Source organism: Scophthalmus maximus, chromosome 2, assembly GCF_022379125.1.
Source record: "Scophthalmus maximus strain ysfricsl-2021 chromosome 2, ASM2237912v1, whole genome shotgun sequence".
In the NCBI taxonomy this organism is placed as follows: domain Eukaryota; kingdom Metazoa; phylum Chordata; class Actinopteri; order Pleuronectiformes; family Scophthalmidae; genus Scophthalmus; species Scophthalmus maximus.
In genome coordinates this window covers 4,610,375-4,630,109 of record NC_061516.1, presented here as the reverse complement: position 1 = coordinate 4,630,109, position 19,735 = coordinate 4,610,375, and the positions used below count along the sequence as shown (strand labels likewise).

The window sequence follows — 19,735 nt, the reverse complement described above, 5'->3', positions numbered from 1 at the left end:
AGAAAAACACGGATCCAAACTGGAGGATAAACTTATTTATTTCACTTTCAAAACATCGCAGAAGAGCCATGTTGTCACAGTACATTTTTTAAGTTGACCCCACAGCATTAGAATGAATCAATCATTTACACAATTTTTTTTTAATCTATTTCATTTAACCCCCTAAGAACGCAACTCGTAATAGAAATGTCTGGATTTGGATGAGAGAGCTTCAGCTCAGCATCTTCCTCACGGAGAGAGTCGCCTGGCTTCACGTCGTCTCTCACCCACATCTGTCAGCTATGAGCTCTAAAATCAAAAAGCTTGGAGAGTGAAGACCGATAACGTGGCAACACAACTATCATCGCTGATATGTGTCCACAAGTTGACAGAGGTCCTAATGATTTAGTTTGGAAAATGAGGAACTTGATTAAAACATTTAAACAAAACCTGCATGTTTCAAAAACTTCATCTTAGATAAAGGTCAAACACTTAAAGAAAACCCCTTAAAAAAATGTGTAGGGATGATTGTAAGTACAACGTTCCTATAAAACCAATTCAAGCATGAACCAAGCTGGACTTTGCAGCACTGCAAACAGTGTTGGACAGAAATGACGCAGGGACTCGACCTGACGACACTGATGGAAACGGTTTCACTGCTGTAACTGAAGCCAGTCACCGTAGCACGTGTGAGAAACACCAGCCAGACTTACAGGGAGGCCATGATGGCAACGCCGACATTAAATCTGATGTAACCCTCACACACGGGCAGAACTAATCATACCCCAACTAGCCCTCAGCATATGAATCATAGGACACTTTTTTGAAATCCGCTCCAAATGGAGAAAAGACAATAGCAGGGAAAGAAGCCACGAGGCACTTCACTAGTGATTTTACGGGCGCGACTTACAGCGACCGCTCTCCAATCGGAAGCTACATCTCCCTGCGACACTAAGGCATCTGGGCACCGATAGAACGCTTTTCGAGGACCTTCGCTGAAAATGTTTGTGACTCTTATTTACATTGCGTTCAACATTCAAAGTACAGGATGTGCTATGACTCTGGAAACATTATCAGTGACACAAATATAAAGCCAAGCAAATCGTCTAAACAAACTCATTTTTTTTGTACATTTACATATACATGAAAAACAACTCTTCAGCTCGTCCGCTCCATCGGCGCCGCCGGTGGACGGCGTTTTCATGAGAGAGGCCGAGTCGGAAAAAAGGGTTAAGTCTTCTTTCATCGGGGTCATAGGTAGATGACAGCCCTCTGGACTTAAAAAAAAGTAAGATGATAGTCATCCCAAAATCAATCAATCAACCACGTTTTACTCGCGATATTTAGCAGCTTACAGAGAATGCTAATCGGGAAAAGAAGAAAAGAAAAAAGATCAACTCAAAATATGACGAAAATATTAAAGTCTTGCTAGTGGAGATCTACCAGTTTATGTATTTTTTTTTACAAACTTCTTATTGAACATACGTACATTTATATATTAATATACTATATAGATATGTAGTATAATAATATACAATAATATATATAGGAGCCTGACACGAGTCAGCTGTGGTGTTGGGCTGCAACAACTTCTGGGGATTGGTCAGCACTTAAGTAATTTATTCATTTAAACCACTGCTCTTGAAATGATGAGGATAATTTATTATGACCCAAAATGTTCTTTTTCCGCAAACGACTCTCACTGATTGAATGCAGCCACCAGAGGGAGCCATTGTCACACATCCTCCCCAACTCCACTGACTTGTAGCTAAGGACTCGTGAGGGGGTGGGAATAAATTCCTTTCCAAGAACTCTCCTTTTTCGTGGCAGCAGAACGTCGACCGGTCCGTCTGAAGATGTCGTGTCCCTCAGAGCTTCATGATGGAAAGATGGAAAACCGTGATATTATCATTTTGCAGGCACCGAATAAATATTCAAAGGTGACACACGATGACAAATTTAGTTAAAAGCTCCCGTGTCTTGTGTTACCTGCGAGCTTCAGAATAAGATGGGTTTGCTGGCGGTTTTCTCCTGGACGTAGGAGGTGAAGCGCTTGAGGAACTTGGGGTACTCTCTCTTAGCCACGGCCCTGAGCACAGAGGCAGGAGCCCAGCCTCCTGGATTTACTGAAAACACACGCACGCACACATGAGACCAACTTTACTGCGCTGGTCAAGTTCACATAAATTGAATTGGTTTCTTAGCGGTAAACAGCAATAATTCCTGATGATATCATTAATTGGGTCAACAGCTAGTAGGTAGAACCAGTAACTGTATATGATACAGGTTTGATGGTTCTGACTGAAACTACTTCATAAAAAAAAAAAATACTGACCGTTAGCGACATAGGTGATTTTACACAGGATGTTGTCCCTGCTGATCTCTTTATCGCCCTCCGGTGGACTGACCAGCGTCTGGCAGATCATGGCGATATTGATTTTGGCTCGGACACACCTGCTGGTCACCTGTGGACGGTGACGGGACACGGGATGAAGAAAAACACGTCGGCAAACAGAAACTAAATCTAATTGGACGGGAGCGGCGCCCAAGGCTCACCTGGGCCTTGTCGTGATCCACGGAGAAGTTGCAGACGAGCCACGTGTCGGGGTCGTTCTCGTTGTTGGCCAGGATCTTTCTCATGGCCGACAGGTAGAGCACGTCCCGCTGAGACGCCGGCCACACCCGCTGCAACACATTACTCTCACTTCAGATTCAGATTAAACAGTTCGTACGCAAAAGGTGGTCAAAACACGCCTGATCCATTCCACTGTTAACCAAGCTTGGGGTGGATTAGGATTGTCCTTCCTATCGTCTTTTCCTATCTACTATTCCTTGACCTCAGTGGAAAACGTCATGAGGTCAAGGAAAGGTGCAAAGGAGAACTGATAGGACTTAGGAAAAGCAGACAGCGGTGCTCAGAGAATCTGACTCGACTTTCACTTAACTACGTCGTTATGCGACGGCGGATGTTATTGATGCGTCTGCCGTGGTGAAACTAAAAAGAGAACTACAAAAAACGCAGCAGTTCCATCAGCATGTTTCAGTGTGTTTTACCACCGTGTGACATCAGATGTAAATGATTCATAAGTAAAAGTAACTTACATAATGACGTGCGTCTCTTCTGGGTCATATTCATACTCTTGTACTTTTTCTACTTTGGATTGAATCGTTTACGTCTGTTCATGGTGCGTCACGCTAAATATCGCTACTGTAATGAATTGTGGGGCGTCTATTCCTCCTTTCTTTTCGCATAGCAAAGTCTAGTGTACCCTATGCTGAAGGAGATGGGAAAGAAAGCAGTGAAGCACCTTTCCTATGCATTTAGAGGATCCGAACAGCTCTTATCATGGCTACCGATGAAATACCTCTGGGTCACTTCAAGATTTAGGAAACTTCCTAAGCCAATTTGACAAATCGACTGTACCCATGGTCTTGATCTGGAAGCTCTTACCTTGTGCGCTTGATAGATAATCGCCGCGTTCTCCGACAACGTCTCCACGACGTTGAAGTTTTCAATAGTGGCTGAAGGGAGGAGAGAGCATGAAGAGTTATTTAATCTGAGCCGTCAATTGTCTCCGAACGAGCGCCGACTCAAAGTGAAGAGACCTACTCTCCCAGTCGTTTCGGTAGGCGGTGTCCCAGAAGTAGTGGCAGAGCTCGTGACCCGTCACCCCCTTCACAGAATGAGTGGCCTTAAGCGGGTCCAGAACAATTCCATTCTCCTCCACCTCTCTCCTGTACACCTGCACACACGCACACGACAACTTCAACCAAAAACCAATGCGGTATTGAAGTATTTGAATAAATCTAGCAGGCTTTGGTCCAATTATACATACATGTAAATGATTTTTCAGAAATAACTAACTTCAGACGTCGTAACTCACCACACGAGTCAGAGAAAGTAAAGACGCCATTTCAACATTCATTATTTCAGCAATCTGGAGAATACAAAAACATTTTGAATATCCTAGTCATACCTTCATTTCTCCCTCTTCTACAACCAGCTGCCAGTTGGCATCTCCGCCGACATCCTGCAGCGAGTAGGTCATGTGATTCCGCACCATCTCCTCCACCTGTAACACAAGGGCAGCGACAGAAGGAGGAGGTGATGAAAAAGGTCCTCGGAATAACAACACGGCACGATGGCGTGAACGTGCTCAGAGGAAAAGATGAGTTTAAATGTTTAAACTGTGTTCATGAATTAAAAAGCCCCAAAACATCTCCTCTGCAGCAGATGACAATCTGCTCGACCCGTGGCACTGAAAAGCATCTTCTACTGACTGAGGTCATGTCTGTGATAGAAATGTAGGCTGATGTCTCTGGTTCCTGGAAGGAACAAAGTAACAACCACGATGACAACCCCTATTAAACTTAGAGCCGTGGTAAAACGGCTGGGACAAAAACACAAAGCCATGCAGGCTAACACGCCAACGGTTACACGGAGGAAAGCTAGTTAACACACTGTCTTGAAGGGCTGTGGAGGTGGATGTTCACCTCGTGACGTTACTTTCAGCGACTGAGCTCTTTTCGGCAAAGAATGTGACAAAGTCATGATCCTCAGGTGAATTTAAAACATTTGAACGAATTGAGACTGAAGTTTCCCTGCGGAACACAAGACTAAAATGTAATTTTTTTAAATAAAATGTCTAAAATGTAATGGAAACTTGACTAAAAATCTAAATTATTTGACACAAAGTCTTGACTTTTCAAAACAGGCCGACATTTAAACCTTTATCAACTGTTATTTCACAAACAGATACAACAGGTGAGAACCCAGAGGATGTAGGACAAACAAAAGAACAGGGAAGAGACAAAAAATCATAATGAAATGCGTGAAATGAGTGAAAAGTGAGGATCAGGAAGAAACGCAGGCAACGAGAGTGGCTTGTGAAGTTTGACCTCGTGAAGGATTTACCGACCTTGTCAGAGAATCGATGGGATCCAGTGCTGGAGTAGACGTCGACAAGTGGAACAGGGCTGGATCGCTGAATCCTCGTCTTTTCAGTTTGGCACTGGAAACAAACAAAACGCACATCAGGAAGCTGAACAATTCATTGACGCCTTAAATAGTTTTATATTTTGTTTTCAGTAATGATCATCACCGCAGCAGATCACATTGTATAACGAAAAACTCAACAAGATCTTTTGTTCACCTGCTCCTCAATTTTGTCCTGTCTGTCAAGAGCAGCCTCAACTGCATCGAAGAACTCGTCCTCGTTAATGAGGCTGTTTGGACCCTCCTGCAAACAGAGTGGAGATGTTACTTCAAAAGCAAGGCGGGCCAATTCGGTCCCCGCGGGCCAAGTTTGTCCTGTGCTTTGACCATTTGACAAGCTCATGCTCATTCTCCTCTTATTTTGAAAGTGCTTTAAAGCCAAATCGTATTGACTACGAAACTTACATTTTGTGCAGCTAAAAAGTACGTAATCTGAGTTATTTTATAAAGCTGAAGTCAAATTTCCACTCTTCATTACAAAGGAAGCATATGGATCATCTCTACAGATTAATAAATTTACTGTAAAGCAGATTAAAGTTTTTAATATTTATAAATTTTCTAGAAAAAATATATAACACATTTGAATGTAATGTAATTTCACATACGATCAACATGTTTTTTTGGCCTGTGGCCTTCTATCCAGATACATTTTTGGCCCTTCATAGGAAAGAATTTGGACACCTCTGCTTCAAAGGCTTGAACACAAACCGAAAAATGTATATTGTATTCAGAGTGAATGTTACAATAACTTCACCTCGTAATCTGGACCTCCGAAGTGAGACTTCTTCTTCAGTTCGTTGAGGGCTGATTTGTAGCCCTCCTCTATTCTTCGCCTTTTCTCCATCTCCTACACAAACAAAATCAATTTTCAGCCACAACTGTGGAAGGGAAGTTGGATGGATACCGTATGTACAGTATGCTGACCAAGCATCACATCCCTCTCCTGCGTTCTCAATTTTTTTTCCTCCACTGTAGACAAAATATTGCACCACCAATTAAATACCTGAACTTTGTACTGCAAGTAAACCAATCGCTTTTGTCTGACAAATGATGCATGTAATACACAATTTAAATCTCACTAAAACATAGATCAACTTTTGAAACAAAGGATGCGACGAGGCTGCAGTGATCCAGATGTTACGCACCTTATCCAGCCTCTTTTGCCAGCTGTCTTCTCTCTTCACCATGAGGTCGATGCAGTGGGACAGAGTGGCCAGGATCCCGGCTGTGGTGGCCTTGAACGTGATGGCTTCACCCTTAAAGTCGATGCCGTTGATTCCCTTGGGACTCAAGGACTGGAACACTGCACAAAAGAGGAGCGTCACAACTGTCATTATGACTGCTGTTCATTTAGTCAAGAATATTTTACGTTACGGGGAAAAAAAACAATGTCTTCAGGGGCTTTGAGTAAGTATTCTGCACCACTTACATTTTTCTTTGCTGCCATTGTTGTTGTGCAGAAACTCTCCATCTGTCCGGGTGTTGGGGAAATCGTCTTCATCGTCCTCCACGACTGAAAACAAGAAAAGTTTTCAATGCAGATTCAGAGAGGGAGGGCAAACACAGACGCACCAAGCAGGTAGTTGCTGCACACAAGCCTTTTCTTGTAGGACCCCTACTGAAAGTCATCCGGGGTTTCCGGGACAAGGTAGCGCCTTGTGGCCCATTCACAGCTCAAACTCTACGCCACACACGCAGCACACCAACAGACTGACAGAACTCTGCTGCGCCGGACAACGGGACAATGGTCTGGTTTCATCTTCAGCATAGAGAGAGGAGGAGAGAGAGTGGAGAGCAGAGAGAGGAACAGAGAGAGGGAGGTCAGGAGAACAAAAGCGGGGCTTCATCCAATGTGGTCAGCCACAGACGCCCTGTGCAAGCTGCCATGAGCAAATGTTCTGCCGGCCAAGACGGGGTGAGGGGGGTGGAGAATAACTGTTTTCTGAGTCACAACACACACACACACACACACACACGCGCGCACACAATCACATTCCTTACAACATCCTTCTTCTTATGAACTACAGATTTCCTTAACCTCTGTATGGACTATACAAACTATAGTTGGACATACACATTATTGTACCTCATGCAACAGTTATGTAACACACAAACACACACTCATTTTTCTATAGTTCCAAGGAGACACATTGACACACCTAAAACTTGAACCCTCAAAAAGCCCTTTGAAGTGTGAGGACCGGGGAAAATGTCCTCACAGCGATGGCCTTTAACCACAATTTGTACTTACAACCACAGTAAGACATGTACACACACACACAAGCACACAAGCACACACACAAATTCCATCCCTAAAACCACAAAACTACAGTAAAGAAGTGGAGGAGTGTCGGTGTGTGTGTGTGTGTGTGATTCTCACTTTTGTCTCTTTGCAGCTCATCCTTGGACACGGCATCTGAGCAGCTGTCAAAGTATTTCTGAAGTGTGTCCACCTGCCTGCACAAAATATCTCTGAAGGTCTCCATCTCCGCCAGCTTCTCCTTCAGGCTGTGGCCCTTCTGACGAGACCGGAAAGTGGTTAATGTCTTCATATTTCCATTGGACCCATATGCAACCATTCCACTGCGCGTGTGACGGCAAAATTCCCCACTTGTTGGCGCCTCTACAAATATTATTCACCCCTCGTGAGAGTGTGCAAATGACAGCCAGAATAAACATGAACCAGATAACTCACCTTGAAGGAGGACGTGGAGGTGGCAGAGTAGCCGCTTGTGGCTGATGTGAGCGACAGCATGGAGCCATGTCTCCGCAGACTGCACTCGGAGCCATAACCAGAATCAGCCTGTCGGGGGGGGGGGGGGGGGAGAGGAAAAACAGACGAGGCAGAAAGGAAACAAGTGAGCTGTGTTGTCAAAATGCAACCTTTCCATAATTATAAACATAATTTTTTATGATCTATTTAAGACACAAATTTAAACAAAACAAAAAAAAAGAAACAGCCACAATCAAACTGTGACTCACTAAGCGAAAACCGGTGAAACGAAAAAAAACTCAGTTATGAATAATTCTTCACCTAAACAAGTACTCTCTGCTCTAACTGTCCGTGACCTCAAGTGTTCCTTCAATTTTAGCCTCTGTTGCACACACCCAAACCATCAATGCACACAATGTAAGTTTGTATTAGACAGATCTCCTACTGCGTTTGTGGATTTTCTGTGTTGCATCCAAATATTTAACAAAGTTGAAATAGTAGTCAGACACTACAAAAACTGCTTACAAGACAGCCTTAATAATAATATTCTTAATGTTGTAACGACACGTTTTTGACAGGTTACAGTGACCATGGCAACACAACGGGAACATAAACTGTCTTCCTGTAAGCCCGACGGCTTCCCCTTTCCTCTAATCCGACGGCCTGTTTGTGACACTTGGCAACGGCAGAGGCTGAGGGGTGACAGGTGCTAGTGGAGGAGAGAAGCAGAGACATGTCCCTTTAAGAGACACTTTCAATCTCAGCCACAAGAGGGCGTGATACGTGCACGTGACTGGCATTTGTGACAGCTCAGGGTTACTATCAGTCAACGACCAGAAGTAACTCCCGCCTGTGTTCACATGGATTTCAGCCACTGTCCTTTGCCGTTTAGCCAACATCTTGCAACCCCACTGACATCATCATCAGCAGCAGCAGCAGCAGCACAGATAGTACTATCAAACCAGGTCGCCTAATCTGTTTGATGACAGAACAAAAAAATAAAAAAATAAAAAATAATAATTCCAAGCAAGCAGAGGCTGTTGTTGCTGCTGTAGTATTTGATACAAATCAGGAAAATACTAAATAAAACTGCAGTAAAAGTAACATTTAACAGCTGTTGGGTCTGTCCCCGATATCAAATGTTAGGAACAATGGCGCACGCACGCACGCACGCACGCACGCACACACACACACACACACACACACACACACACATTCTTAAGCTGCAGGAGTGTCTGGTGATTAAAGCCTCAATTAGAGCCTGGTGCAGCTCAAGCAGCTGTGACACAGAGACGGGCTTCTCCGAGTAAATGAATAAATTAAAACAATTGATCAGATTGCAATAAAAGACGACCTTACATCACCGGAAGAAAATTGTCACATTGCCGTCGCTGTCACTGTCAAGTCTTGCATTTATAGACACGGTCTCCAAGAAGTTTTTTAATATTTTGACGTTTCTTTTATTGAAACCACAGCAAGACTCAAGCGTTAGTTGTGGTGTGTTGTGTCTCCTAGGAGACGCTGCGCTGCTGCGGTGGTGTGAGTAATGTGGGTTTTAGGGAAGGGGAGTTTTCAGTGGTGACTCATGGCTGGTGGGATGATGGCTGGGTGTGCATGAGGCGAAACAACCCTCCTGCTCCGGCTGAGTCATGGAGGCTTCCCGGAGCTGGGAGGAGGGATGGGAGGGAGGGAGGAGGGATTCCCAATCTACGAAACCACGTGTGAGCAGCATATGTTTTGGCGGACGGACTGAAGGTGTGGTGGCTGCAAACTCACAACTACAGCCATCAGCAACAACATCAAATGAAAAGAAAAGGTTTCCAGTTACAAAGTTGTAGCTGATCGGTCTTATGCTCCTTTATCGACAAAGTGAATGTGGACACTTTGCACACACATGCCACTATAGTGTAGTGTGCTGAAGTAATCAGAAAGTCCTGCAGACTTGCCAACAAACGCACCAGTGGTGGAGGGATGATTATTGTTCCCTGGACTCCTGCCCTCTCTCTCCTCCCCTCTCTGATACTCTAACAGAAACACACACACACATACAGTTATGACACTTATTTGTTGCTAACGTGACAAGGATTTGGAGTCTTTCGGTGCGAGCAGTTCAACGTCTGCTGTGGTAAGAGGGTGCATGACTTACCCTGTGCAGCTCAATGGAGTCGATCCACTGGTGTCTGTGCTCTGGGTCCTGTGCTCGCATGTACCACACGCTGTCGTTCACGCTGATGTCCAGCCGGCACTCGTCGAACTCATGCGGCTGAAAATGTTTAAAACACACAGAGAGATGACATACGAGAAAAACTACAGTTAATCGGCGTGCATTGAGAATATACTGTTGGTCCTTCATGTATCAGTAATTACATTCAAATCCTCTTGACTTGATGATTTCATATTCATGACAGCTTACGTGCCCGATATCATCCAAGCTACATAACCCACAACCCAAAAAGAATGATCGCCTACTGGATGGCTGTTGTGCGCGGCCATATCATATCGCATGTCTCTATATGTATCACAGGGTGACTTTCGCGTGTGACGTGGTCGGAAAAACAATTAAATGTGAGCTAGCAGCGCGGCGGATGAGAAGCCGGTGACGAAAAGGAACTCTACATCAGTAGTTCGGCTCGGCACGAATTCCTCAAATAGGAGTTACCTTGTCAGACAACCGTCGGCATTTCTGGAGGTAATACGACAAATCTATTCAACCACCGTAAAAAAGGAAGAATCAGAATCTGTTTCACTCAGCACAACCCCACTCATCCCCGAACATAATCAGTGAGCAGCAGTAAAAATAAATGACAAAAGCTGCTGCTGCTCCTACTACTACTACTGCTGCTTTTTTCTACTTCAGTTCTGAGCACTAAAAGAAATCCGTCATTCAGTGGTTGTGTTATTTATTAACTGCTGATTACACCTTTGTTTAATGGTTCGAATAAAGTTTAACTCAGGCTTTAATGACCATTTAAAAAAAACTGTGCCATTAATGGCAACGTTATGATTTAAATGGTGTGATTGTGTGTAAAAAGAAAAAAAGATTGTGATGTGCTGCACACTCTTCCTGTGCAATGAGCCCAGTTATGGAACTTGACAGCTGTCATAAATGTTTTTTTAGCCTTGCCATTACGTTCTTTTCATAGCAAAAGGAAAGGCCGGTCTCTTTCCTGCTCAGGAAGTGCAGAGAGGGGCAGATGTGAGAGGTGACCACCCATGTAAACAGCTGTTAAAATGACCCTGATAGAAGCAAACATTAATGTTCATGTCTCTCCCGTGAATTGCATGGAGCGAGACCATCTGTTGTTGAGTTAAACTTTCACAACTGGAAACATGGCAGTCCGCCAGTCACGGTGATGTGAATTTATTGGCCAAAGGCCCATCTCGAAGAGATGAAAGACAATGATGAACCAGAGGCACAGCAGCCTCCACTTTCGGACACCGTACCACAGAAGGAGGAGTGGCAGATAACTGGCCTTTTAAGGCAACTTACAGGCTAAAGCATTTTCCTGATAGCCCCCCAGTGTATTGTCAGCGGTGTAAAAACTGCTGCGCCGGCATGGCCAGCAACCAAGGACTGAGTGTATGTTGGTGTGTGTGTGTGTGCTGGGAGAGGGAGGAAATGGTTTTCACCTGTGTACTTTTTCCAGAATGCATCAGGGCCTTCTAAACGGACACCGCTGCAGTCAGAGAGTTCCAGTGCTAAATCACTCTCGAGGTCTAATCGAACTGAGGGAACAGAATGGGTCTGTGCAGGTCTGGCTTGCTCAAGCATATGTCGAGGACACAGCTACTGTACAGAGGGATCTAGAGCTGAGCAGAGGCAGCAGTTCAACTGTCAACACACGTTTCAGGAAATAAGACCACAGTCTCCCCTTCTACCCCTCAGTTACCTAGTTACCTTTCTTCACGTCATCGGTTTGTGCTTTCCAAATTTGCAACACAACAACCACATCTGAGAGCTCTGCTTTAGCGTGTTTGTGCAATGCACAATTACGTGCCGTCATTTACCAGACACTTGCACTGCTGCCAGAGCACTACAGCCACTCGTTGTCCTGAGGAAACAGTCGTGACTTGTTTAATTAAGCCACAAATTGATTATTTGGGTAAGTTAATCAGTAAGGTACTTGGAGATTAAGCATCATAATTATACTTCATTGATTATTCCTTTCCACGAATTCTATTTAATCCATACAAGATTAGCACTTCTCAAAGGGGCAGTAAGCGACTATGGAGAAAGCTTGTTTCTTTCTTTGTTGTTGTTGTGATTTTACTGCTCCGGCCAGGCCACTAACCCGGGTCCTAGGTATGGGAGACAGACGCACTAACCACTAGACCGAAACTGTTAACATGTTACATTCTGACTTCATACACAGAAAGTCACGGTTTCTCCAGAAGGTTGATTGTGATGTGCACGTGCTGACTTGGACATGTTGCCCCGACACCTGGACGGCGTTGAGGCCAGGGCCAGATGCTCTGCGTCCACAATGTGCAACGTGAAGGCTGAATAATGGACACTTTCCAAATCATATGCTCATTTAAAAGCTACCATAGCAGCACTGGCAGAGATGGACGAGAAGAGGAAGCACGAGCAAGGAAGGAAACGAGCACGTTGCATCGCGCACAAAAATGACAAAAGACCAGCAGGCAACTTCAGCAGCTTCCTGCTCCCTTACGGACTGGATGACATGTTTTGTGTTTTTACACGTGACATGTTTCAAAGAACAACTTCAACAACTCACTGACTGCACGGTTGGCTAACAATTTCAAATCTGCACAAGCCATGTGAATTAAAACACAAAAAAAAACCTAAACAAAGATTATTTTCCTCAGTATTTAAAAAATAGACACTTATATGCACACGCTTTATGACTATTCTGCACTAAAAACGTGTGCAATTATATTTCCTACCGACAACTTGGAAGTGTTTGGTCGATAGAGGGAATTGAGAGTAATATAGTTGCTAGGAAAGTGAGAAAATGAGTTCCTCCTCTTCACATCTGGACAATAGGGTCGTGAGTATATTAAGGTTGAGGAATGAGAGCCTGCACCAGGCTTGAGAAGTTTACAGGGATCCAAGGCTACAGTAAACAATAATCCATCACAAGGGTGTCATCTTATCCGTAGTGCACTTCACAAGACGCCATGCCGTGCTGAAACCGCCCTCCGCTTGGGTCCTATGTGAAAGGCCAGCGGACAAATAAAAGCTGTAAAAGACGTAGTGTTCGGTTTGTGCGTCTGTCTACCTGTGCATGCCTGCGTACTTTGATGAATAAACAACGAGAAATATTGGATAATCTAGCACAAAGTTAATGTGTAGATTCTCTGTTCCTCAGTGCATGGTGAAATACCTTTTAGCCTCCTGCGAACAAACTAGGAAATTGCAGCACACGCTCCACCAGCAGGGGATGACACAGATGTCATACTTCCCCACCACACGATTTACTTCTGTTAATCCAGACGACTGTATCGTCATCCTGGCCTATTTGTGCGCCCCTGCCAGAAGCGATTTCTGTCGTCTGTCACATGGCCTGCCCTTTCTGTGGGGCCCACCAGTAACTTAACTGAATTCATATCCTGCACTCATCAGCGTCAGTCTGTTTTTTAAGTGTGTCTTGGTTGTTCTGGGTCGTTTTCAATCCTGCGAGGGAGCTTGTGAGAGAGGAGAATGGGCCAGGAACGGGAGAAACAACATTTTAATGAAATCATGTACTACGGTTCAAGATGTGAACCGTTTTGTGTAACAAATACCAAAGTCTGAATAATGAAACAAAAAGAACTTCACTCTGTCTCTATTCTCTTAAAAAATAAACTTCCAAGTTCCTCAGCTTCAAAAAAGACTCCTGTTCTGCACCCCACCCCTTTCCAACGCCTTTTTTGAGCTGGTGTATGTGTCTGCAGTCACAAACTCCAGATGGGAATTGACGGGCACTCCCTTTAAAAAAAACCAACTTAAAACATTGCAATGCAAACATTGAGAAACCCTACAGAGATTGCATAGGACATAAGTGTCCTTAGTCATTCTCATTTGTGCAACATCGTAATTATTATTATTATATTCTCAGGAGAGCAGATATGGACAAATACAGTGTCTCGTGCTTGCAACATCTGGTCTGGAGCCAGGGGCGTCTTTCTGAAGACTCTGGATCCCCATCTCCCCAGGGGAGGAACTACTGACTCACCAAGTGGTCAGAGTCAAAAGACAGGGAAAGGGAAGGCTAAATCAACAAAGGTGACAGCAAACACACACACACACACACACACCCCTTGACCCTCTTCTTGACCGTAGAGAAACATAGAGGAAGTTGCATCATCTGAGGAAGAGTCCCATTTCCTGGAGACACTTTGCAATTTTCCACAAAGCCTGACAACACCCCCAACAGTCCGTTTGACACAAATCTCTGTTTCTCTTCCTCTATTTCTTTAACCACATCGAGAGGTTTCGCTGTGATGAGATTCGTGTAAAACACAATTTGTCACATCCAGTGCCAAGTGTAAGCCAGCCCTCAAACTACCACAGATCCAGTCTGCACTACTCACCAAATCCAGTGAGAGAAGGAATCACAAGTAGGCCAGTGTGCTCTTACTAACTCACCCACCCTGTGTCTAAAAATGGCAGTGGTGGTTAAAAGCCTTTGGAGGTACAGATCAAAGTCTGAAGCTAATGCATGATGTAAGGGTATACAATCAATCAAACGAAAGAGAGGGTTTTAGTAATTCCCAAAATGTTTCTCTGTACCTTTTAGCGAGCCACTGGATGTACAGAACATAGAGAGATAAATGTATATATGTTATTATATAAACCCAGTCAGTCATGGCAATGTTGACTTGGTGCACAACCTATGATAATTGAGTTGGTAATCGACTGTACAAACCAGCCTTGTACTAATGCTACTGTTATTAATCTGTAACATTAACTGATATCACATTCAGTTAGTGTAGCTGGCTGTTAACATGTGTGACCTACACTCTTGTACAGACAGGTGGTGGACACAGTGAAAAAAACCCAGTAGATAAGGTAATCTAATCCAGCAGCGCCGCATGAACGCTCCCTTTGCGAAGCCAACGTTGTCTACAGGAGTGGTTTCCAATCTGCTGAAATGTCACTGCACCAGACAAAACACAAGACGCGTGGTACAGAAGAAAGTGAGTGGGCCACCGGTGACGAGCAGCGTTCAGTCATGTTATAACGATGTGTCATTTGTTGAAAAACAACTCTACAATGAAGAAGTGAAAATGTTATTTTACAGGTCAAGGCCAAGAGTGTCAACTCTAGTGTCTTCGCTGCAATCTCTGAATGACTCATCGTGCGACTTAACACGGCTTACCACCCTGAGAACTAAATCCATACCGTAAATGCCCACACATGTCCGGACATAGTGTGAGGAGGGTAGTCTTATATAGGCAGCTCAGGATTCTACTCTTCTATTTCGACAGCATCAAGCAGATGTTGTTATAAAACACAATTACATGGTTTTATCCAAATTTAAAGGGGCAGTAAGCGATTCTGGAGAAAGCTTGTTTCTCTCTTTGTTGTTGTTGTTGTTATTGTTGTTCTGGACGGGCCACGACTGAAAAAAATTACGGGTTTTCGCCGCAGCCCTGGCTCTGTAAAACTTTTTAAAACAAATCGAATGGCTCGGGCCGCACCCACACACCGAACCAACAGCTAGCGGGCCGTGAGGAAATATTCGCGGATTTTTGCAAAGCGTGTTTTGCCATAGAATCGCTTACTGCCCCTTTAACTGGTGTCTCAGTGGATGTGAAAGTAGCTATTCCCCTGAATTATCTACAAAACATACAGTACATCACTAGGTCTTGCATCTGAGCAACACACTGTATCATGGTGCACGTTCTGTGTGTCTGACAGTTAAGGTCACAGCTATGAGGGGAAACGATGAGAGGCAGAAATCCTAGAGAAATGCTGGTGAAAAAGAGAGAACATTTCTGTACTAAAAATGCAACAACTGTCTGCTGATTACTGTCACTAGCTATAACTCTTCACATTTTATGCCCCAGACGTCCGAGGCACATTTCCATTGGAATGAGTAACAACTGCATTAGAGCACCGCATGGAGGTAAATATTTACATGTGCTGGGAATGGATGAAGCTGAACAAATACATCTAAAGGCACAGCGATCTTCCCTGCTGACTGGGAGCGGCGACTAATTCATTTCCCTCGTTACTGTTTGGAGAGAGACCGACTGAGCCTCCGTCAATGACTGACCTGGGTTCCCAACGAAACACGGTGAAAGGTGGAATGGTGTGCACTGTTGACACATTTCGGATTGATTTTGTCTGTCGGACAGCTCTTTTGAATCTTTGAGACCGGATATTATTGAACGCAGAATGCCTGATAAGCATTGTTTAAGAAATATATGCTGATGCTAAGTTGGTCTGTAGCTGGACCGTACGACACAGCCTTAATAGTCACATGATGGCGTTTCCAGTAATGTGTTAGCTCATAGCATGTTGTTTTGGAACGAGATTAGTCAGCTGACAGGCCAGTTACCCTCCAGTGTAACATGTGACATAATCAGGAGTTATTTATAAAAATAAAAATAAACTTATGACTTGCAGTTGAAACTCAACTGTCAACGGCAAGTCAAGCCTTAGGCCTCCACATGGATCCAGGAAATAGCCGAGTTTTTCCTTCATGAATTTAAGAGAAACATATGGTGGGATGTCTAAACATCTGAATCAAATCTTATGAGTCACATGCCAAAATTGTCAAAACTATGTGAGGGCCTGAGGGGGAAAGAGAGGGCGTGGATGAAATGGTTGTGGAAGCAGAGAAGGCTGATGTTGCGCTTTTGGATTTCTTGTCATGCTCTCCAGGTGATAAACATGTTCCATTCATGCTGAATTTACGCACAGTATTTTACAGTGTCAGAACATTGTGCTTTCTGTTAATTAATAATTTGTAAATCTTGTCAAATAACAGAAGTTTTTTTATACTTAAAGATGAATGAGGCACTGGATCAACTGCAGAAACAATGGCAGCATGTTGCCCACGCTCTTCACCCTCTGCCTTATTCCACTGACAGTGGCAACAGACTATCAAGACAAAGTTACCACCGAGTTCAGCTGATGCCAACAATTATCCCGTAACTAATTTTGTAGTGATTTACCCAAATTTCTGACCTGATTTTCAAACTGACGACACAGTCAACTCTGAATAGTAAAAATAATTGGATCAGAAGACTGATTAGCCCCAGCTCGCCACAGCTATTCAACCAAAATAAAGAGAAGGTCTAGACTACAGAAGAAGAAAAAAATCCTCCCTCCTCAATTCCATTTGTGTGTAGTGGAAATGAAACCCACTGTGGTTATCAAGGAAACGCGGCCAACATACCTGAACACTGCATTACCTGGCTGTTTGGAATTCATGAATGGAAGGTAAATCCTACACAGAATCAGCCTGATGCTGTCACACAAAAAGTATACTTTGCATTTTGAATGAACATTCACAGAGCATGGAATAGCAGTGGATGTGTGTGCCGCAGTGAGTTGTGGTCTTTCGGTTGTCTTGAATAGCGAGAGCGTTGTTTCCCGCTCTCTTAGCAAATGTGGAACTCTTACTCAAACAACGTTTGTTCTTTCTTGTGACACTTTTTGAAATGGCCAGTGTTGCACACACGTTAACAGAACAAAAGAGAGCTCCTTCTGGGAAACAGCCTCGGCGTTACTTACGGTAATAACAGCTTTACTGAGGCAGAGGGAACCTCGACAGCCATACTCGGTCTCATCCTGAGCCTTGTAGTAGCTCAGCGTGTTGTTTTTCAGAACCACCCAACGGTCCTGCCAGCCATGGATGTAGTTTGTCCACTGAAACATAAACACATTTTTATAATAAGAGAATGGTGACAGGGGAGAAAAATAGAAGACACCTCTGCGATGGAACGGAAAATGATCGTTTTTTGCAATAGATACCAGCTAAATGGTCAGTTGTCACCGAGACTACTACTTTAGTCCGTGGTATGTTGGTTTGTGGTGGTGCTGTTTTAAAAGGAGTCCGCCTCATATGCTCCACTTTATTTACACCTGGTAAACACATTAAACACCTGATCAAACTGCAGCCTCAACAGTTACCAGAGAGAGCTGAATCAACAACGACAACGACAATGGAAGACAACGCGAGCCTCTGTCAATATTACAGGACTGTTAAATTGGAGAGAGGACAAACATAAAAATGAATGTGCCCTATTTCGAGATGCTTCACTTCGGGGTGAATCCTGTATTAGGATTTCGTTGTCACAAGAGTGTGTGACGCAGAGCCGCCCTAATCTCACAATATGCCTGGTTAGCAGGTCAGCGTGCAATCCGTTTGGAAACAGTGTACGGGGAGATTAATGCCACATTATCATGCCAGCGGCTTAACCAATTGAAACTGCGGCCAGTTCGCCCCGAAACAAAGGCATATGGCAAACTGGGTTAACCCGAGACTTTTGTCTGGCGGCAGGCTTAAACTGTCTGTTCCCCAAAGCAAAAGACAGGACAGATCGCCAAACATCTTTACTGATGGCCCCCCCGACGAATGTTCTCTGGCACCTCTGGTGAAATTGTTTGGGGGTTTTTCTCCCCCCCCCCGCCCAGTATCACTGGGCATGGGCCCAGACACACCAACACAGCAGCATTTGTAGTGTGGGCGTTGGTATGACAGCCAAGTGGACATGCCATCGTCCACAGGAGTGTGCAGCAGGCCCCGCTTAGAGCCTTTGGAAGTGAGCTCATCTGCAGGATCATCACACACAGGATCAGCACAAATACTTCTTTCTTTTTAAAGGGAAACGCCAATATTGACACATGCAGTGGTACTCGAGGCAAAACTATCACATGCCCCAATTATTCAGTATAATGTTGACGTTGAGCAGCCACCGCACGTGACCACCAGGGGTCCCACAGCGAACACACGGACAGACGATCGATCAGTGGCTATTTGTGTGTGGGGGGGGGGGGGTTGCACCCCGTGTTATCGAGTTGCGCAGTAGGGGCTTTCCCTTTTTGTGTCAGTGGAGAGTACCGATCTTTCATCGGCGGGCAGCAATGTAGGAAAAAATGTCGACGAAGGGGTACAGGGACCCCGGGTCGTGCCATGGGGGGGTTGTCGTCCCGTATATACACGTACCTTGCTGAGGACACCGCTGAACTCGCCGATGCCGACGGGATGCGCGGGCTCCTCTCTGGGCTCCAGGTCTTCCTCGGAACCGGACGAGTTCCAGCTCTGGTTGTCTGACATGTCGCGGCGAACGCTTCGCGCGCCGAGTGTGTTTCCCCCCCCCCCCAAAAAAGAAGAAGAAGAAGAACGAGGGAACCCGGCCGACGCGGTTTCGGAGGTGAACCGAGCCGTGCGTCTTCACGAGCGGAACACGGAGCGACGGTTGGCGGAATCCATGGCGCGTCGTCGTCGACTGGCTGAGAAGCTCCGGCGCGCGGAGGGGGCGGTGGAGTCAGCCCCGGGTGGCGGAGGCTCGGCGGGGGTCGTGGGCGAGCTCCCACCGCGCAAGTCGACGTCGGTTAGCTCAAATGGTTGTCACGCATTTCGTGGCGGAAAAAAAAAAGCAATTCGCGTGGACGTCAGCTGTCGAGCCGGCCGCGCCGCCCCTCTTCCGCGGACTACGCAGAGTCCCAGTTAGCGGCGGAGGAGGATGCACTTGCGAGAGAGGAATGTTGTCGGGCCGCACGGCGTCGGCGGTCAGATGTGAATCCGTCGCAGGCTTTCGCAGGGTCGCTGGTGTTTTTTTATTTATATATATATATATATATATATATATATATATATATATATATATATAGCTCTGTCGACCAGGTGACAGCTCTCTAACTCAACGCCATGTTCAACTGATGTCCGGGGCTTCTCGTCGCCGGGGGTGAGCGCGTGCTCTGACTGGTGTGGCGAGCAGGGGCGCTGGCCACGGTGACGTCACCAAACCCATGCCCAATTTGGAACGAAGCCCCGCCTCCCATTTAGAGCACTGCAAATAGACCGAGGAGTACTACAAAACACACAGAGGAGTATCAAAACAGACTGACGAGTATGAACACACAC

At 45.0% G+C, this 19,735-nt stretch overlaps 1 protein-coding gene across 7 annotated transcripts; it reads right to left on the bottom strand.

Annotated features, from left to right (window-relative positions):
• Positions 1-20: 20 nt before the first annotated feature.
• LOC118300402 (ceramide transfer protein) lies at positions 21-19,531 on the bottom strand. 7 transcript variants are annotated; one of them, XM_035624761.2, is made up of 18 exons: positions 18,815-19,531; positions 17,380-17,514; positions 9,835-9,951; positions 9,635-9,712; positions 7,671-7,778; positions 7,356-7,494; positions 6,405-6,488; positions 6,121-6,278; positions 5,730-5,822; positions 5,133-5,219; positions 4,899-4,991; positions 3,957-4,052; positions 3,590-3,722; positions 3,431-3,501; positions 2,536-2,664; positions 2,315-2,444; positions 1,969-2,105; positions 21-1,868 (listed from the first exon to the last, which is right to left on the bottom strand). In XM_035624761.2, exons 1-17 carry the CDS (start codon positions 18,923-18,925, stop codon positions 1,978-1,980), a joined length of 1,890 nt encoding a protein of 629 aa, XP_035480654.1. In that variant the 5' UTR covers positions 18,926-19,531; the 3' UTR covers positions 21-1,868; positions 1,969-1,977. The 7 variants fall into 7 exon arrangements, with proteins under 7 accessions (XP_035480654.1, XP_035480653.1, XP_035480655.1 ...); XM_035624760.2 differs by having other exon boundaries at positions 21-1,853; positions 18,815-19,530; XM_035624762.2 differs by having other exon boundaries at positions 21-1,853; positions 7,356-7,491; positions 18,815-19,530.
• Between the last annotated feature and the right edge of the window lie 204 nt (positions 19,532-19,735).